The sequence below is a fragment of the Pinus tabuliformis genome, chromosome X, assembly GCF_031772625.1.
Source record: "Pinus tabuliformis cultivar Carrire ecotype Pingquan chromosome X, CPIR1, whole genome shotgun sequence".
Lineage (NCBI taxonomy): Eukaryota > Viridiplantae > Streptophyta > Pinopsida > Pinales > Pinaceae > Pinus > Pinus tabuliformis.
In genome coordinates this window covers 136,666,064-136,686,670 of record NC_142308.1, presented here as the reverse complement: position 1 = coordinate 136,686,670, position 20,607 = coordinate 136,666,064, and the positions used below count along the sequence as shown (strand labels likewise).

Below are 20,607 nucleotides of genomic sequence, written 5' to 3'. Positions count from 1 at the left end.
GGGTTTTCCACAAAATCATGGTGGTAGGCCTCATATTTACAGTGCACAGGAGGCACAGACAGTTGGGGATGTTGGCCAAAGCATTCCACAGATTTATGTAGTGATGGATAACAAGCAAGCAGAGCACCAGGCAATTGTTATTGAGATGGACGGTAAGCTTTGTGATCAAGTTGTTTCCATTTTGATTGACCTAGGATCTAATTATACTTATGTTAGTCCTGACCTGGTGGATAAGTGTGGTTTGAATAAAGAAGTGTAGGCAAAATCCTAGTTACTGCAGTTGGCTACAGGTACAAAGAAGAGAGTGTATCATTGGGTAAGAGCTTGTGCAATCGAGTTGAATGGTATGCCTACCTCAACACATTTGAATGTATTGCCAGTATGTTTTTGGGAATGGATTGTTGTATCTTCATAGAACCAAAGTGGATTGTTATGACAAGGTCATTGAGTGCTTGGATGACAATGGATAACAAATAATCTTGAATGGTAAGAATAAGGAAACATTAGTTAGAATGGTGACAGTCATGCAGGAAGAGAGAAGTTGCAGAAAAGGGTGTGTGTTGTTTTCAGTCCATATTTCTAGTGATAAAGGTAAGGATGTTGAGGATGCAGAGGTATTGAGCAGGCACCCAATCTTGCAGCAGTTTCAGGATGTGTTTCCAGCAGATATTTCAGAGTTTCCGCCTCACATAGAAGTGGATTTTTCTATTGAGTTGGTACCAGGGGCAACACCAACATCAAAGGCATCGTAAAGAATGATAACACTAGAGTTAGTATACTCGAAGTTACAATTGAAGGAAATGTTTGACAAGGGATACATTAGGCCAAGTGTATCACCTTGGGGTGCACCGATATTGTTTGTAAAGAAGAAGGATGGTACTCTCAAGTTATACATCGATTATAGGAAGTTGAACAAGGTAACCATCAAGAACAAGTATCCATTGTCGAGGATTGACGACTTGTTTGATCAATTGAAGGGAGCAGCAGTGTTCTCAAAGATTGATATGAGATCAGGATATCATTAGGTACGCATTAAAGAAGAGGACATATACAAGACAACTTTCTAGAACAAGTATTGGCATTGTGAGTTTGTTGTAGTTCCATTTGGTTTGACTAATGCTCCAGCTACCTTTATGTGCTTGATGGATAGTGTGTTGAGTCCTTATCTAGACAAGCTTGTTATTGTATTCATTGACGAGATCTTGATATATTCTAAGAATGAGGAAGAAAATGTCGAGCACTTAGCAACAATGTTGAGATTACTAAGAAAGCATTAGTTGTATGCTAAGCTTAGCAAATGCAATTTCTTTCAGACATATGTACATTACTTGGGACATGTTATCTCCAATGAAGGCATAACAATGGATCCAAATAAGATAAGAGTTATCATGGAGTGGGCAACTCCTAGAAATGTGGATGAAGTAAGATTATTCATGGGGTTCGCAGGTTATTATAGGAGGTTCATCAGGACCTTCTCTCACATTGCATATCCTATCACGTCATTACAAAGGAAAGGTAAGAAATTTGAATGGACAGAGGAATCTGCAACAAGTCTTGAGCAGTTACAGCAGTTGTTGACAAATGCTCCATTGTTAAAGATTACAGATCGAGATAAAGAATTTGTGGTATGCATAGATGCTTACAAGATAGGACTTGGTGGAGTCCTTATGCAATAAGGACATGTAGTGTGCTATGAGTCACGAAAACTAAATGAGCACGAGAAGAATTATCTGACACATGAGCTTGAGTTGGCAACGATCATCCATGCATTGAAGATGTGGAGGCACTATCTTGTTGGCAGGAAGTTTGTATTAATGAGTGATCACAGTGGGTTGAGATACTTGTTCGATCAACCGAACTTGAATGCCAGACAAGCTGGATGGTTGGAATGATTAATGAGTTCAACATTGAGATCAGGTACATCAAGGGTGAAAAGAACATGGTTACAGATGCTATTAGCAGGCAGATACAGGTGAATCATATAACGACTATCAATTCTTATGGGACAGACTTACAGGATCAGATCATACAGGCAGGTCAGGAAGATGATAGGTACATGGAGCTTATGTACATGTTACAACAGGGTATAGGTGCTCAGGATGTAGACTATCATCTTACAACAGATGGCTTAATCAAATTTAAGTGTGGGATATATGTGTCAAGAAGTAGTGAGATCAAGAAGACTATCTTGAGAGAGTTTCATGTGAAACCATATTCAGGTCACCCAGGATATCAAAAGACATTGACAATGGTGAAGAAGTTTTATTATTTGTCGAATCTAAGGAAGGATGTGGCAGAGTTTGTGGCTAGATGCTTAGACTGTCAGCAGGTAAAGGCAGAGTGTAAAAATCTAGGTGGACTACTATAGCCGATTCCTATTCTAGAGTGGAAGTGGGAGGTCATTTCCATGGATTTCATCATAGGTTTGCTCAGGACATCTAGACATCATGATTCCATCATAGTCGTGGTGGACATGTTAACAAAGGTAGTTCACTTAGTTCTAGTGAAGACTACTTATTCAACTAGTGATGAAGCACAAGTATTCAATAGAGATGTAGTGAGACTGCATGGTGTTCTGAAGAAGATTGTGTCAGACAAGGATGCTAAGTTCACTTCCAAGTTTTGGAAGGAGTTGTTTGCAGGTTTAGGGACAAAGTTGGCCTTCTGTACAACTTATCATTCACGAACAAATGGACAAACAAAGAGGGTTAACAAGATATTGGAGGACATGTTGAGGATGTATGTGATGCATCAACAACAGAAGTGAGAAGAGTATCTTCCACTGGTTGAGTTCACTTACAACAATGGGTATCGAGAATATTTGAGGATGAGTCTGTTTGAGGTATTGTATGGGCAAAGTTATAATACTCCCATCAGTTGGAGTGATCCAGTTAACAAGGTGTTGATTGGACTGGATATGTTGGCAAAGATGGAACATGAAATGCAGGTTATAAAGAAGAATATAAAGGAAGAAAAGCTATGTATATTGGAACAGGTTGTTTAAGGAGTTCCAGGTTGGGGAACAGGTGTAGTTGCGTATTAAGCCGAAGAAGAGCTCCTTACGGATTGGATCATGTGCCAAGCTGACACCTTAATTTTTTGTAACTTTCAAGATTCTTGAAAGGATTGGGCCAATAGCCTATTAAATTGCACTACCACCAATAGTGAAATTCCATGATGTTTTCCATGTGTCATTACTTAAGAAGTATGTTAAAGATGTTGATAATGTGATTGACTGGTCCATATTGTAGGTGGAGCCAGATGGAAAATTCTAGCTGAAATCTTAGTGAATATTGTAGAGAAATATGCTCATGCTTCGGAACCAAGCAATCAAACATGTTAAAGTGTGGTGGAAGCACTTTGGTCCCCGATGAAGCTACATGGGAGATGGAGGATCAAATGCAGGCTACATATCCTTCTCTATTAACTAGTTGAGCGAATGTTTTTGGTATATTTTTTGGTGTGATGTTTTGGTTTATGTAAATATGTATATGGATGTAAATACCACCATGAGTTGTGTTATAGAGCTCCAATCAGCAATATGGGTGTCATGTCATTATGGTTGTCATATTGTTATGTTGTCATGTTGGTTTTCTTTTTAACAGTATGATCATTGTAAATACTGCATCGAGCTAAGTTAAAAAGTTCCATGGGAAGTATGTTTTGCTTTCAGTAGCCTTGTTGGTTGTAGGTGTCATTGAATACCAAGGACGGTGTTCCCATAAGAGCGAGGGTTCCATAACAACCCTGGTGAAAATTCCATGTAATAAAAGTTAATAAAGGTAAAATAATAACTAGGGTTATGGGAAACTTATTCCAAGCTGAATGTTGGGAAAAACATCCTAGTGTGGGTATTCATTTGGTTTATTATGGCTAAGGAAATTGGAAAAGGCTTTGGAAAGACATGAGGCATTAATTGACATTTTGTTTAAAAAAATAATGGAAATTATGAGAAAATGAAGGTGAAAGGTCACAGGTTGCATGTGAGGAGGAAAATGAAGGAAAATTAATGGAAAATGAAGAAAAATTAATGGAAAATGAAGAAAATAGAGGCCTCATTAATAAAAAGGATTTTGAGGATCAATTGGTACCTTTATTTTCAGTTCAGTTTTGGAGCTCTCTCTCTACTCTCTCTCTCACTCTTAGACACTTAGAGTTTTCTTAGAGCACTTCAGTATTGGATCAAGAAAAGCAAAGAAGGCAAAGAAAAACAAAGATCAAGCAAGGAAGAGAAACATCTAGCAACTACAACGAGATTATTTGAAAGGTATCGATTTGCATGTACGATTTCCTTGTTAGTTTTGGCATGCATGGTTATGAATGTGTGTTCTTGGTTCACTTGTTGTCATTGGCATGGGCTTTTCCAGGTGTGACAATGTTCTTCGACCTTCCCTTTCCATTTATGGATAGCCATGGTGTGATAAGGTTCTCGTGTTTTAGTTGAGCTGGATTGTCAAATGGATTCAAAACTGAGTGAAGTGGCCTTTGAAATAAAGAACACATGACCTAGTGATCCCTGAATCGGACTGTGGATTGCGGTAAAGCCTTGGCCTAGTAACCCCTGAACCAGACAGTGGGTTGAGGTAAAGTCGGATTTTGTGTTACCTCGGTGGGCATAGGAATCCTCAACCGATGAATGACGGGATATACGGTAAATCCTAGAGGTGGGTGCCCTCGATCAAGCCTAGGAATCCTTGGCCCGTGAATGGAAGGATATACGGTAAATCCAAGAGGGTGGGGTCTCAGTTAGGGCCTAATGATCTAGTGTGGATTATGGTAAAACTTAGATACTAGGAGACATGAAAATTCCTCACTATGTAGGTGGAGAAATCTTGTGGTATCCATGCTTGTTTAGGGCTTAGCGATCTGGTGTGGATTGCGGTAAAGCTTGGTTCTATTAATGAGGGTGAGGTGGTGTAGCCTTGGGAAGCCCTGGTTGAGTTTTGGTTATGAGTCCCACATTCATGCTTGGAATATGGCACAAGGGTGATTGGCTAAAAGAAATATTTGGTTCAGCCAATCTATGGTCAGGTGGTTTGTGGAAGTCCCAAACCTGGTTGGATTTTGCATTCATTAATAAGAGTTCCTTCTCCTTGGTATTTCATGTGTAATGTACTTGTTTATATGTGGATTCTATGGTTGTTGTATCCTTATTATTTTAGCTGTTTATATGGTGGTTATGAGTATGTTTTATGAGAGTGATGATGTATGACTCTCATCATGTTTTGATTTGTAAATGAATGAACATTAAATATATTACCTAATAGATGACAATGCAGCTAATGTGATAAGATGTCAATGCTTCTTAGCGATCCTAAAATTAGTATGAGACCCCTATGCTTGTATTTGTTGTTATGACCTATAGAATGTATATTTGTGACGTGTTTGACAAAATGCCTGTCATGGATAGTAGGGGTCCATCAATTCTTTGTTCAAGTATTTGCATTAGTATCATTGTTTCGATGTTATATTTCATTTCTGGAAGTTTCATGATGTTCTGGGCAATGGCATGAATCCTGGTCCTTAAAAAGTGGCACAGAATCTAGGGTCGCTGGCTTTGAACTCGCTGAAAAAGACCCCAATCGATTCCATGCCCTTGCTGTGAGAATGATTAGAGGGTCTTAGTCGCTTGCATGCCCATGTCATGGGAGCAACTGAGGCTCTAAGTCAGTAAAATGTTAATTTGCCTCAGGGGTTGGTCACCTGGAAAGGTTGGTTGGCTCCTAGAGGTTCTATAGCATGTGTAGAAGGTCAGATTGGTTGTGTTTTGTCAGTTCCACTTCCTTAACTGTACATGGGGAGTTGAATCAAATCATAGTAGCCTCTCATCACATGTTTACCCCAGTGGACCGGTTAACTTGGGTAAATGTGGGAGGAGGGTGTTACACTACCACCTCTATAGATCTAAGCTTTGACCTTCTTTCTGATGCATAGTTCATTATTTTCATGTTCAAAGGGAGCTTCAATACCAATGAATTTAGCAAAACTATTTTCTTACCCTCACGTATCAAATGCAGAGAAAAATGGAGGTTGGGCCCATGCACAGGATAAAAAATCAGAGTCTCCCTTCAATCCTCATCGCGTAGGGAAGGACGGGGTTCGTCATCGCACTGAGTCTTGTCTATTTAGCAACTCGCAGGTGAGAAGCCAGAGGCAACACCAAGTAGAAGGTCGCTAGAAACTCAAACCCTAGTGCAGCGCATTTCCTCCATCGTTCCCCCAAAAACTTAGAAGTCTTGACATATAAATTATCCCTTCAACTCTCTGAAGACATTTTGTAACAAAATTATTAATAATATTTGTGAAAAGTTGTAGTTGGTATAATAGTAACACCTCATTACATATTAATAATTTTTGACAAATAAATAAATTGTAATTAATTTTATATTACAACTAAAAGTAACAAATTTTAAATTTACATACATAAAAATAAAAAGATAAAGATATTGTTAGCATAATATTGATAGAGATATAACTAAATTTTTTTTTACAATGTGCATCAAGCTTTCGACCAAAGCTGGCGGGAACAATTTTTATTTTATTTTATTTTTTAATATTTTGTTTTTAAATCTTATATATATATATCTTTAATTTTACTGTTTTTATTTATTTATTTTTTTCCATTTAATTTTTTTAATGATTTATTTATTTATTTTTATTTTTTATTTTTTATTTATATTTATTTATTTATTTTTTTTTTTTTTTTTTTCTGAGTTGTTTTAAGTCCAACTTTTTGGAAGCTTTTCCAGTGGGTTTTTCCTGTCTATTTTTTCTAAAATCCAACAGGTATTTATTGAAATCAAAATCTTGATGGGTAACCCCTGCACAATCGAAGTGTCCTAGGGGTTTTTGAGGGTGCTGAATCCATATATATAGTCAAAAAATCAATTTAAACAACACAAATCAAGATGTCACCTCAAATTTTTGCGCCGGATTTCGGCACCTTAAAGTCTAAAAAGTTGCATTAAAGACAACTCCTTTTTTATAATATTGTATATTTTAATTTTTTATATTTTGACTTAAAATTTTATGTGAATTATTTTTTTGGAGAAAAAAACTTTAAATGTTATTATATTTGGATATAAAATTCTTAAATTTTTTATAAAATTTGCTAATTTTTTCCAACTTTCTTTAATCAATTTTTTTTTCATAAAAATATATTATTTAACATGTTATTTTTAACCAAAAAGTCCCAAAATATGTATTTTTAAAATTATATCTCTATGCAAAATTTGTATTTTTTGTTGAGTGTTTAAAATTATTATTTTCTAGTGACAATTATTTTATGTGTATTGAAGTATTAATTAACGATATATAAATATTAAAAAAAAAAAAAATTCTAACTTCAAAATCTTAATTTTATTATTATTTTTAAACTTTGCAAAATTTTTTAAAAATTTCACTCTAAAAAAATATTGCAAAGAAAAATAAAAGACACAAGTTTGGAAAACCCTTAAAAAACAAACATTTTAGGATGAAAAACAAGAAGAGGAATAAGACAACTTGAATAATGATTAAATAATCAACATTTTAAAAAAACGTGCATCTTAGGACATAAGAAAATTTAAAGTGTTAAAAATATGCCTAAAAAAAAGTCGACACTGCATCAACGATTTTTCAAAACTGCATGAAAATCACCATCATTTATGTTTTTTTTATTGATACTTCGTATATCAAAAAATTTAAAGTGTCAAAAATAAGCCCTCCCAAAAAAAAGGGTTGATGCTCCATCAACACTTTTCAAAATCGGATGACTTTTTTGCAACCTCTAAAAAAAAGAGAACCCGACACAATCCTCATTTGGTTGGTAACTGTGTTTTTGGTAGCAGTTTTTTTTGTTTTTCCATTTTTTCTTTATAATAATGATATTTGTTTTTTACAAAATTAGTTATGTTTATTGGTTTGTCGCTTGGGAAACCATGTCAAGAACACAATAATAGTTCTTTCTTCCATAAAATCAATTTGAACTTGAGAGTAAAACTTGAAAGATAACTAAGTTTTTGAGTGTCTAATTAATTACTATCAAACCTATAACTAATTTTTTTTACATTAATAACCGTGCTGCTAGCACTATAGAGAACAAAAAATACTAAGGAAAACATCTATTTACATAAAGAGTCAACTCGTATGGTATCAGGGAAATCCCCTTCCTCGTAAAAGGGCATGAACTCCATATTGTCCAACTTTCTGGCCAATACAGAAAGCGTGTCAATATGATTCCTATTTTGTTTTTGCATCTCATCAATTCATAAAAGGATTTCCTATTGGATTTTAGAATGCTCCACCAAAATTTTTCCCATGACAATTTTTAGTTGCCAACATATATTTACTGTTTGGATATATATCATTTACTTTGTCCTAGTATTTCCATTGTCAAGGACTCATCCTCCAAGTTCCTCCTCCACCTCTACATTTGTGATAAACCTTCTTCCAATTCTAGCCTCTATCTTTGCTTCATGAATTTCTCTCCTAATTTCAAGAGGGGTTGAATGCACATAAAAAATTGCAGATTGTCTAGCTGAGCATTGTGCATGATAGCTAGAGGGGAGGGTGTGAGATGTCTTCTTCCTTTACATCTCCTAACACAACCAGGGTGGACCATCGTGAAAAATATGACACCAACAAGTGTCAGAAACTGGCTTTGATACGAGCGTGTAAAAGAAGGGTAGCCCTAGTAATTGATCGAAGAGTAGAGAAGGGTTAAACATGCTCAAAGGAGCAACACAAAGACTAGGATGATGAAAGTAGAAAAATTTAGTAAGTAAATTTGAGACAAGGCCTCAATAAGCTCAGAGAAAAGCTCTGAAATGAAATAGGAGTTAAAGGGTAGCCCCAAATATTGAAAGGTGGGTAGGGAGGGATAATTCTAGCATGAGGGAGCAACATGGAAGTGAGGATGGCCAAGATGGCAAATTCTAGGGAGTATATAAACAAAACCAAAACACATGTACTCCTTAATAATTCATATCTAGAGCTTGAAGGACCAACAACATTGAGGGTAGCATAAGACAACTACCTCAAAAGAGAAATGTATTGAACACTAGATGGAAAAGCAAAAACATAATAGGAAGGAGCTAATTTCGAATTGAGTAACACCCATATAACCCAAATAACAAAAACTAAATTGCCAACATAGATGTTGAAAGGATTGTAAAAAAATGCCTACCTTAATCCCATGGCTAGCGAAACACTAGTAGAATATGGTTCCTTAACCATAGAGTGTGTAACTAGGAAAGTGCAAGTGATATCCACCAAGAAATTAATCAACAACACTACAAGTTGCAGTCCCCTCTGTTCAAGTAGAGTATCAACCATTTATTTGACCATAACATAAAATTTACACAACAGGGAGTTTCTCTTCTTTTTGTTATGGACTTACATTATATGGTGGCACATAACATAGGACTCAATGAGTTCTTGAAACTCCCCAACCTTTTTAAATAAATATGCAGCGTACCAATCAATCAAAATACGTGAGATTTTCGCACCATAATCTTCCCAATCTCTTCGAATTCATCTACACACCTCCCTTGCTCCACCCTAAAGACTTGCCAAACAAGCAGTGTCATTTCACGATCATGGCTTAGAGTTGAATATGATACTGCCCTAAACCACCACCTTATATTCACCACCCTTCACTATAATTTCCTTGTGCATGAGTATTGTGCACTTGATATCTCCATGTGGGAAATGACACCAGACTCCACCATCCAAATGTCTCATCAATTAATTAAATTGTACATTGCACCTATAATCACCCATTTAAACCACGGGGATTTTCAAAGGAGGAGATCTGGGTGGGCTTTGATCCAATTATATGTGCACAAATCATGATACCACTTAATATAATTTATCTAGCTGCAACCACACGTTTGACCACTACCTTGAGATGCCCACATGACTCAAAGCTAGGTCCTCGTGGAAATTGAACCTTGCCCAATGGTGAAAAACTCATCACTTTTCACCATTGAATCCAACCACTTTCAGCCATTTGGAAGTGGTTTTGATTTGATGACTTAGGTTTAGATATGTTTTGTGTTATTTAAAAGTCTATTTTATATGTTTTAAAATTGTTTGATATATTAAGTATGTGTGATATTTTGGTACCATAATGGTTTAAGTTGTTTTTCATATTGTTGTGACATTGAAACATGTATCATATTGAGAGGAATGGGGTGTACTATTTTATCAATTGCATTTTAATAATATAGATGTTTGTTATATTGTTCTTAATATAAATATTTGTAGTTATGCTACAAGAGTTGAGAGATTTATTGATTACATTTTATAATATATAATTTGTTATTTTCTGAAAAATAATATGCTCGAATTTTAATGAAAAGATGATTGTATTTTGAATATTACTCATGTTTCTAATCATGATCTTGTTTTCAAGGGTTTATTATTTTGATATTAATAATAATTTTTTGTTTTTATAATTAAAAAAATTAGAAAAAAACTTTTAAAATTCCATAAAATGAATGAAATATATATAGATATATATATATGAAATTAATGTAAAAGTTAGATCTGAGACTTTTGTGGTCCATATTGTAGATAAATGTCTTTCGGATTAATTACATCATTAGGATTTGGTCTACGTTTCAAACTAACTAGTGTGGTTCATCCTTAGGACAAGGTGAAAAAACCATACAATCTTCATGTATAAATAGCAATGATGCATCATGGCCCAAGGTCAACTGATGAAAACTAGTCGTTGGAGATTAGTTAGACAAGTAAATAAATTTTTTTATTTTTTTAAAAGGTAGATTTAATTTAGTTAGAGATTATTAAATAATCTAAATTGGTTATAAAATAGATGTTATGAGTACTAATAATAGTAATATATTGTTAAGAAAATTAATAAGGGGGGGTTAAGAATAAGTTATAGATATTAAAAGTAGTTGTTATGCAATATTAAATAATAATTAGGTTAATAAGATTAGTTCTAACATAATCTCTATAATAACGAATAAAGTGAAAAGAGATTAAGAGGAGGTGTCAAAATAATCTCAAAGGGATAGGAATTAATTAATATTATAAATTTAGTTATAAAATAGTAGTTAGGAGTAATATAATGTTAAGAATATTCATAAAATCATAAGGGGGTTAAGAATAAGTTAAAAATATTTCATAGGAGTTTATAAATAATATTAAAACCTAATAAGGTTTAGAACTAAAATATTATATATTATAAAGAATAAGGTAAAGAGAAGTTATATATTAATGAAATAATTAGGAGCTTAATGATTGATTTTAATTAAAAAGAATTAGAATAAAGATAAAGAGATAATATATGATATAAATATAGAGAGGAGAAGTACATAGGAGATAGAGAAAGAATTATAATTATGTTAAAAATAATATAAATATTTAATCCCAAAGACATTTATCTACAATGTAAAAGTGTTTAATCTAGTCATTAAAATATTATCATTTACTTTTACCTTTTTTATATAAAAATGTATTTTTTTTAAAATATATTCTTAGATGGAATGAATGGCGAGACAGAGGGAAGTGATGATGTTCAATAGTTAGGGTTAGGGTTTTCTGCAAGGTTTTCCTCTGGCAGACCTGAGATTGGGGCAAGGCGCAGGTAAAGACTGCAACCACCTGCATTAGATTAGGACAAGATAGAGTCACGGGCCGTTGGGGCAGGAGGACAGGCCTCGGGCTGGGCTGACAAAGAAATGACGGAACCGGCTGGGGGGGAGCGATCCCCTCCTACAAAAACGTAACGGCGGGTGAGGCAAGCAGGAATGGAACGACCGGATTCACAAGAAAACGAAGCAAGGATGCCCCGGTCATGGGGGCTCAATGGCAAGCTGGGTTGGGAAACAAATGTCTGCCCGAGCAACGAAAAAACCCAGGTTTGTAGTCCCAAATAACAAACTAGAAGAATACAGAGGATATATGAAAGACCATGCTCTGATTTGCAAGTTTATAGGGGCGTGGCCGTTAGAGAAAGAACTGGCAAAATGGATACAACAGAGATGGCAACCTAAAGGACATATTGACCTAAAATTAGGTGCTAAGGGTTTCTTCTCGGTCATTTTCTCTAACCTGGATGATAAGGAGAGGGTTTTCGATGATGGACCCTATTTCTTCAACAACGCAGGTCTCTTTATGAGGCATTGGGAAGAATGCTACAACCCAGATAAGGAGAAAATGTTGGCGGCACTAATATGGGTCCGGCTTTTCGGACTCCCAATTGAGTTTTGGGATCCAGAAATCCTGGAAGGTATTGGGAACTCAATTGGGACCTTTGTCAAAGTAGCAGACACCACCAGGAAAGGCAGATATACCTCCTATGCAAGGATCTGTGTATACATGAACATTACAGAACCACTCCCTGATTGTATTGAGGTGGAATACCATGATGAAGTATGGCAGCAACCAGTGGATTATGAGCACATTCCATTCCACTGCAGAAGATGTCACGAATACGACCACCTCTTCAGATCCTGCCCATTGAATGCAGCTGGGTCACCACCGGAAACAAGGAAGGAGGAAGAATCGAGGAAGGAGGAAGAATCGGGCAAGGACAGAGAGGATGGTTTTTCAGAAGTGCACCGATGAAAAAAATCTCAAAGAGGACCGACCAGTTTTAAAACACCTTCCAAGGAATCAGTTCAGGTAAATCAAAATAAGTTTGCAGCTCTACAAGAAGAGGAAATGGACGAAGAAGGGGAAGAAAGTGGCGAAGAACCAATAGAACCTAAAAAGATAGACAAAGGGAAAAGTAAGGCACAAGCTACGATAGGGCAGGAAAATGAAGGGGAAGAGACAGAAACCCAACAAGAGCAGATCCAAATGGAGATCGACCCCCAGAAAGACAATGGTAGTGAAGAAGAACAGGTCATGAAAAGACTACTACAAGAATGGAGGCATCTGGATGAGAGGTTCATCCTAGAAGATTAGAAGCAATTATACAAAGACATGTTCCAACGATACAAGGAGAAACATGGATCAATCATAGTTAGTCAGCCAGAGAACCTAGGATCGCAAGGGGGACAAAGCACAGAAACAGGCACTACAGGGAAAGGAGGAAGAAAACGGGGAAGAAGAACCATGAGCGAATCCATTCAGATGGTAGGAGAAATGCTGGTGAATTCGGGAAGAGTCGTGCCTCTATCAGAGGTATTCCAACAACCCATCAAATTGTTGAAATGATTATTACAACTTGGAATATTAGAGGGCTGAATAGTAAGGGGAAACAAAGATACCTGAAGGAGAGACTTAGGAAGGATAAACCTAATATAATGATAATCCAGGAAACGAAGATCAGTGAATAGAAACTGAAAGAAATCATGGGCAAATTTAAACCGCATTACAAGATAATAGCCCAGGATGCCACAAGAAGTGTTTGGGGCTTGGCAATACTCTGGAACCCCGAGGAGGTTCAATTTGAAGATTGGGTAAGTTTACCTAGAATTCTATCGGGGAAATTCAAGAACATTGGATCCCAGGAATGGGTTCTCATCACAGGAGTGTATGGGCCGCCTATACCTAGGGAGCACAAGATTTTCCTCCAGAACTTGGAAAAAACCTGGAGTCTTTTCCCAGACAACCCATGGATTGTAGGAGGAGACTTCAACATGATCACATCACTGAGTGAAAAAAGAGGAGGTCTCAGAAGGTCAGACATGGATATGGAAGCCTTCGGGGATATGATCAATGAACAAAGGTTGGTGGACATCCCAACGATAAATGGGACTCACACATGGAACAACAGAAGAGGAGGCACCCACCAAATTGCCTCGCGGTTAGATAGATTCCTTATATCTGAACAGGTAATAAACCGGGACATTTTCATAGAAGCCATGATCCTCCCGGGAATGGGTTCCGACCACTGGCCGATCAAACTTGAAATTGACCTCAAAGCTAGCCCCAAAAAGTGCCCTTTTAGGTTTGAGGCCTTCTGGCTCAGAGATCAGAAGTTCATGACGAAAGTAGAGGAATGGTGGAGACAAAGTCAGCAGAGGGGGAGAAGCAGAATGCAAACCTTCCAATTGAAATTAAAGGAAATAAAAGAGAAAATTAAAAAATGGAACAAAGAGGAATTCAGGAATATCTTCAAAGATCAGCAGCAATTAGCCCAAAGAATGATGAGAATTCAACAAGAAATCATAACAACATGAAGGAGCGAAGAACTAGCTAGAGAGGAAGGGGTCCTGATTAGCCAAATTGAAGAAAGAAGGATACAAGAAGAGATTCTATGGAGACAAAAATCAAGAGTGAATTGGTTAAAAGAGGGAGAAAGGAATACGAAGTTCTTCCATCAGGCTATGATCCAACAGAGACAGAGAAATATAATCTTCTCTATAAAGAATGAAGAAGGAACTTGCCTAACTCAGCATGAAGAGATGGAACATACCCTGGTCAGCCACTTTAAAGACCTCCTTACAGAACCCCAAGAGGAACGACAAGCAGCTATCAGGAGAGTCTGCAACGAGATTCCAAGCTTGATTACCAGAGATCAAAACCTTGCTCTAATGAGGGCAGCTACCATGGAGGAAGTCGAAGAGATTGTGAAAGGGATGAAGAAGAATAAAGCCCCAGGACCTGATGGTTTCACAACGGAATTCTATCAAGCGGGTTGGAAATTCATGGGGCAAGACATTCTGGACGTGGTCGAAGAATCACGAAGAAACCAAAAGGTATGTCCTAGCTTAAACGCTACTCTTTTGTCTCTTATTCCTAAAACTGCTAAATCTGAAGATCCCTAAGGTTTTAGACCTATTGCCCTCTGTAATATGATCTATAAAATTATTGCAACCCTTTTGGCCAAAAGACTTAAGCCCATTCTTTCCAGTATTATTTCTCCTGAGCAAACAGGATTTGTGGAAGGGCGTCAAATTCTTGATGGTTTGATAACGTCACAAGAAGTGGTGCACTCTTTGAAATCCAAAAAAGAAGCAGGGATGATGATCAAACTGGACCTTTCTAAGGCCTATGATCGTCTGAATTGGGAATACCTTAAATCAGTGCTAGCTGCCTTTGGTTTCTGTAACAGATGGATCGCTTGGGTATCGGATATGATCTCCACCCCGATTTTCTCCATTCTCTTAAATGGAACGCCAACTACCACCTTCAATGCCTCTAGAGGCTTGAGACAGGGGGATCCCCTATCTCCCTTCCTTTTCATCATTGCGGCGGAAGGGCTAGGGAGATATATTAAAAAGGAATTGCAGGAGGGCAAAATCAAAGGGCTCCGGATTTGGGGGAATGATCTACCGATCACCCACCAGCAATTTGTAGACGACATCATGCTGTTCTGCACAGTATCTCTCAGGGAAGTAAAAAGAATGAAAGGTATCCTGGATCTCTTCATGGAAGCATCAGGTACTCAAATCAACAGGGAGAAATCTTGCACCTACTTCTTTAACACAACTGGAAATGTCAAAACTTATCTGACAAGAATCCTGGGATTTAGATCTGGAGACCTCCCCACCAAATATCTAGGCACCCCACTAGCTCTAAATCCTCTAAAGATGGTGAATTGGCAACAAACCATCGAGAAAATTACTGGAAGACTGGCAAACTGGTCTTTCAGAACCCTAAATCTAGCAGGAAGAGTAGTCTTGGTCAAGGCTGTATTACAAGCCATACCGATTTACCAGCTCTCGGCAATGGCAGCCCCTAAAGGAGCATGTGCCAAAATGGTGGAGATTTTCAAAAAATTCCTCTGGGGAGGTCCGAAGCAACAGAAGAAATGGGCTTTAATATCCTGGCAAGGTCTGACCAAGAGTAAAGGTGAAGGGGGATTAGGCTTGAGGGATCCCTACACTATGAACCAAATAATGGGGGCAAAGCTCTGGTGGAGATGGATGGCGGGAGGGGGTGACCTATGGAAAAGAATCTGGACGAAGAAATACAACATGCCAGTAAATACAACAGATATCTTAAGACACAGGGAAATTCCAAGGGGCTCTACAATTTGGAACCTGGCCAGTCAGAATAGAGACATAATATCCAAGCATGCCTTCTAGGAAATAAGGGATGGAAGATCAGCTAAATTCTGGGAAGAAGCCTGGCAACAGAGGGAGAAACTGAATGGAATACAGGGTCTAGGAAACACCTTTCAGATGTCAAAAGAGGCGGGTTTAAATTATGTAAGAGAGTTCTGGAAAGAAGAACACATGGAGGAGTACTGGTGAATATGGAAAAACCCGGAAGAATGGGACCAAACAATAGATGGGGAACAAAGGGAGCTGTATATGAAAGAAATGAAGACAAGGAAAATAGCTATTAGAATAGGCCCAAATATACTAAGATGGGGACATTCAATGAAAGGAACATTCACGATCAAAGAAGCCTATAACCTTACCATGGAGCTGGAACAAGATGACCTGAAACCCCTCTGGAAACAAATTTGGCAAGGAAATTGGTGGCCAAAAGTTGCCCACTTCCTCTGGCTAATGTGCAAGGGCCGAATTTTGACTTGGGACCAACTACAAAAACGAGGAATTCAGGGACCACCCCGCTGCAGTCTCTGTAAACAGGACCAGGAAACTACTGAACACCTTATGAATTCTTGTCATTTTGCCCATAAACAATGGGAAGATACGCGGTGGGTCTTTGGAAGGACGAACAGAGATCCTCAGAACATCAAAGAAACAATCCATCAATGGGGACGCAGTCAATTCACCAGCCCAGTGGTGAACAGAGCCTAGAGTCTAGTTGTAGGTTTGAATATGTGGATGATATGGAAGGAAAGAAACCATAGAATCTTTCAAAACAAAGAACTGACTCAAGCGCAGGTTTGGAGAAGAACCCTGGACCATATAAGAGAAACCATTCTAGCGGAAACATGGAGTCAAGAGGACTGGAAGACAACGCCCAGTGAAGAATGGATCCTGGCCAAACTAAACCTCGATCAAGGAATGGTAGCCCCCCAAAAATGGAAACCTTCTGACACAAACAGAGCAAGTCCTCACCATTTCTCACGCCCTATTGCTGGTTTTATTAAACTAAATTTCGATGGGGCCTCCAAAGGTAACCCGGGGTTGGCGGGGCTTGGAGGCATCTTCCGGGACGATCAAGGCAGAACAAGATGGGTATACTCAACTCAGGGAGGGGTCATGAGCAATAACGAAGCAGAGCTTATGGCAGTTCGACAAGGTTTGGGAACAACGATAAGACTTGGATATAACCACCTGGAGGTGGAAGGAGACTCCCAACTAGTCATAGAAATGATGAGGAAACTAAACAACGGAAAGACCTGGGATAAGATTGCGAAAAGCTGGAGAACAACAAGTCTGGTCCAAGACTTGGGAGGCCTAATAAAGCAGTTCGAATATATGATCATAAATCATGTAAAAAGGGAAGGTAACAGAGCGGCAGATTTCCTAGCCAACTGGGGATGCAATGAGCAAAGAGGCAATCTGGACAGTATCTGGCCATTACAAATTGAGGACCCCTGATTGGACCCCCTCAAGGCCATCCTAGACTAAGATATCCATGATGCCACGAACTCAATATAACAGGCACAGGGGACCCCCGATCGGGGTGATGAAGTGGGCTGCCATAGGCATAATGACTGATAGGAGGAGAGGACGGCTAGGACCACCGACCACTGCCTACATGCTTGTACAATAGGGCGTGGTGGCGTCCTGCATGACCGAGGGACAACCCAGCGAGAGAAGTGGCACAAGGCGGGTGATTATGAGGAGAGAGGGTGGCGAGAATGGCGGTGGCAGAAGGATGAGATGTAAGGTAGGTGTGAAGGGATATGTGAGGGTGGTAAGAGTTGGGAGAATGAACAGAATGCGGAATAGGGAAGTTGGGAGCAGGGTAGCGCAGACATTGGGAGCTTCTTTGACTGAGCATATTGAATCCGGGTATGTTTCCTCACGTTTCTTTCTTGTAATTCCCACTGAGAATTATAGTATGTCGAGCGAGGGTGGCGAGCTCGGGCACTTTGGGAAGGGGCTGCGAAAGGGTAGGCCTGAGGACAGGGATGAGGGGCAGAGAGATAGCCTAGAACCGCTGCATATTAGGAGCCAGGGCATAGGCGCGACCAGGGAGTGCAAATCTATGATAAAGGGTTGGCCCTGGGAAGCTAAGGATGGGAATTCTCGGGAGGAATGGAGGTTAGACTGCATGACCTCTTTCCTCAGACTGTGGTGGGAGCGAGCCATGACACTCCAGAGCGACGGGGATGGGCTGAGTTGGGTGGGAATTTTTAGAAAGAAAGAGATGCTGAAGGAATGGAAGGGTGAAGATTTTCCTGATCTAATGTTTTATGTTGATAACTGTAAACAGGAGTTTGATAATGATGCGATGGCTTGCCTAGGCAGAGGCAGGGGCCGCGGGGGTCGAGGGCGCTCGAGGCAGGCAGCAAAAGAACCTAGCACCTTGGAGACCGCAGAGCCCAGAAAGGGTAGGAAACCCATCGAGGTGGCGGTCAATGAGGCGGCCAGAGCATACAAAGTAGGAACGGATGCCGGCATCCGTAAGTTGATTCAGGAGATGGAGGACAACATAATGGAGGAAGACTCTGAACCGGAAATGGAAGAATGGGGGGAACTCGTCCTTGACCTTGGGAATACTAGGGGCAGGATGTCTCAATTTAAACAAACCTCGCACATATATTGGGTCATGAAGTGACTGCTAGCCAAAGCTCTGGAACAGGTGGCAGGGGAGATGGTGGAAATTGCTCGAGGCATGCCCAACCTCAAAAAAGATATGAAGAACATGAAAATTTTGCTTTTTATGGAGGACAGTAAGCTGGATATTATCTAGAACAAAATTATGGAGTTGTCTTTGGTGCCGGGTGACTCTGCTGCAGCACCGACCATCGTAGATTCCGAGAAGGATGATAACAAGGACTAGTATTTTACTTTCTAGGTTTTGCCGGACTTTTTAGCGGATAGCCTTTACTTTTCTTGTCTTAATATGTATGTCCAGACCTTAAATTATGTTTCTAGTTGTGAAGTGTATCTAGCTTGGGTAGAAAGACTTGTTAAATTTTGCTACTGGATGGCATATAACAGTTTCAGGTCGCGAACAGACTTGGTTTCCCATTTGGGCAAGTTGAAGCCATCTAAATTTTGTATATGGAACAACTTACTTTATAAATAGAAAAAAGGATCCACCATAGCTTACAAAATATATATATATATATATATATATATATATTCTTTATTATTTCTATAATATTATTTTGGAAAATATAATCTTATAATTCTAATATTAAAAAATTATCTGGAATATGTTTTTTCTTATAAAACATTGTACCGGAAATGTAGGTACACTTTTGTCAACTTTAATAATCAAATAATTATTGGAAATGAATCCCTATATCACACATAAACATATCTCCTCCATCAATTCAATATTTACTTTAACAATAACTTTAAAAATAAATTATTATTATTTAAAAAATACTATTATTTAAAAAAATATCAATTTAAATTATAAAAATAAAAATTTAATTTAAATAAAAAACCCATTATAATGTAAATTAAAAATTAAAAATTTCCAATTAAAATTCCATAGGATATATCATGTACATAATCCTTTTTAACTTACATTTAGTTGACATTTAATAATTCCTTCGATTGTGTAATTTCATGTGAAATATTTAGATATTTTTGATAACTTTTTTCAAATATATTATTAATTTATTTTTTAATTTATTTTTTAATAATTTAAAATTGTAAATTAATTTTTTTTATTAAATTATTTATGAATTTTATTTTTTATTAATTCAAAATGATAAAGTATGATGCCAATAGTCACTAATTATTAAGGTTGAGTATTTTTATAAAACAATTTAATCATTTTAGTAATTTAAAATATGGGGATAGCTTTAACTTAGGTTTATTCTAGTTTGAAAAAAAATGTAAAACGAATGACCCACATCACCATCCTGACAACCTAATTGTGATTTCCAATTGTGAGATCCCATTATAAGAGTGTTTATGATGTATACATTCTAATGTCTTTTTCACACATATGCATATGTCCCTTACCTCTTCTTAATTGGCAAAGTTGTAAGCTATTTGTTTTTATTTTGAGATATTTTGATAAATCACATTGGGCCATTGAAATAGAGAAACCAACCTTCTATCTTTATTGTTAGAGGGGCATTTTTTGTTTCATTTGTGAATGAAATCTTATCATTAACACGTTTAAATTTTTAAAATTAAATAAAGTTTAGTTAATTTTTCATTTATTATAATGAGACATAAATGTTTAGATTTAGCATAATGGAGGAACATTAGCATCATTCAAACTTGTTTCTCTCTTGTTAAATAGTCATGAGTAAGGAGCATCTATTTTGTCAAAGGTTTTTGTATGTGCAAACACACATCTATAAGTTGAAGAACAAACATATGCATGTCACTTAGATAGATTCTTTTTTGGCTAAAGCAAGAGACGTGCCTTCTTATCATTAAATCAAATAAAATTTACAATATGAACAAACTCCTCCACTTTAATGGGCCCAGGCCAAAGAAAAGTGCAAATCTAAGGCATAACCCTCCGATTCACTAAATTACCCTCCCAACCCTTTTTTGCATCCAACCACTAAAAAGCATCGGGCAGCTCAGGTGCTAAGAGCCCTCCCCATGCACAACCTCAAAAACAAAACCCTGCTCA

The 20,607-nt window shown here is 37.6% G+C and overlaps 1 protein-coding gene across 1 annotated transcript; it reads left to right on the top strand.

The window, feature by feature from the left end:
* Positions 1-11,817: 11,817 nt before the first annotated feature.
* LOC149138839 (uncharacterized) lies at positions 11,818-12,579 on the top strand. Its single transcript, XM_089450511.1, has one exon. The coding sequence runs from the start codon at positions 11,818-11,820 to the stop codon at positions 12,577-12,579; it is 762 nt and encodes a 253-aa protein (XP_089306637.1).
* The last annotated feature ends 8,028 nt before the right edge of the window (positions 12,580-20,607 follow it).

Excerpts from the sequence above, each read along its gene's own strand:
- LOC149138839 (XM_089450511.1), top strand. The coding sequence starts at position 11,818 with ATGGCAAGCTGGGTTGGGAAACAAATGTCTGCCCGAGCAACGAAAAAA.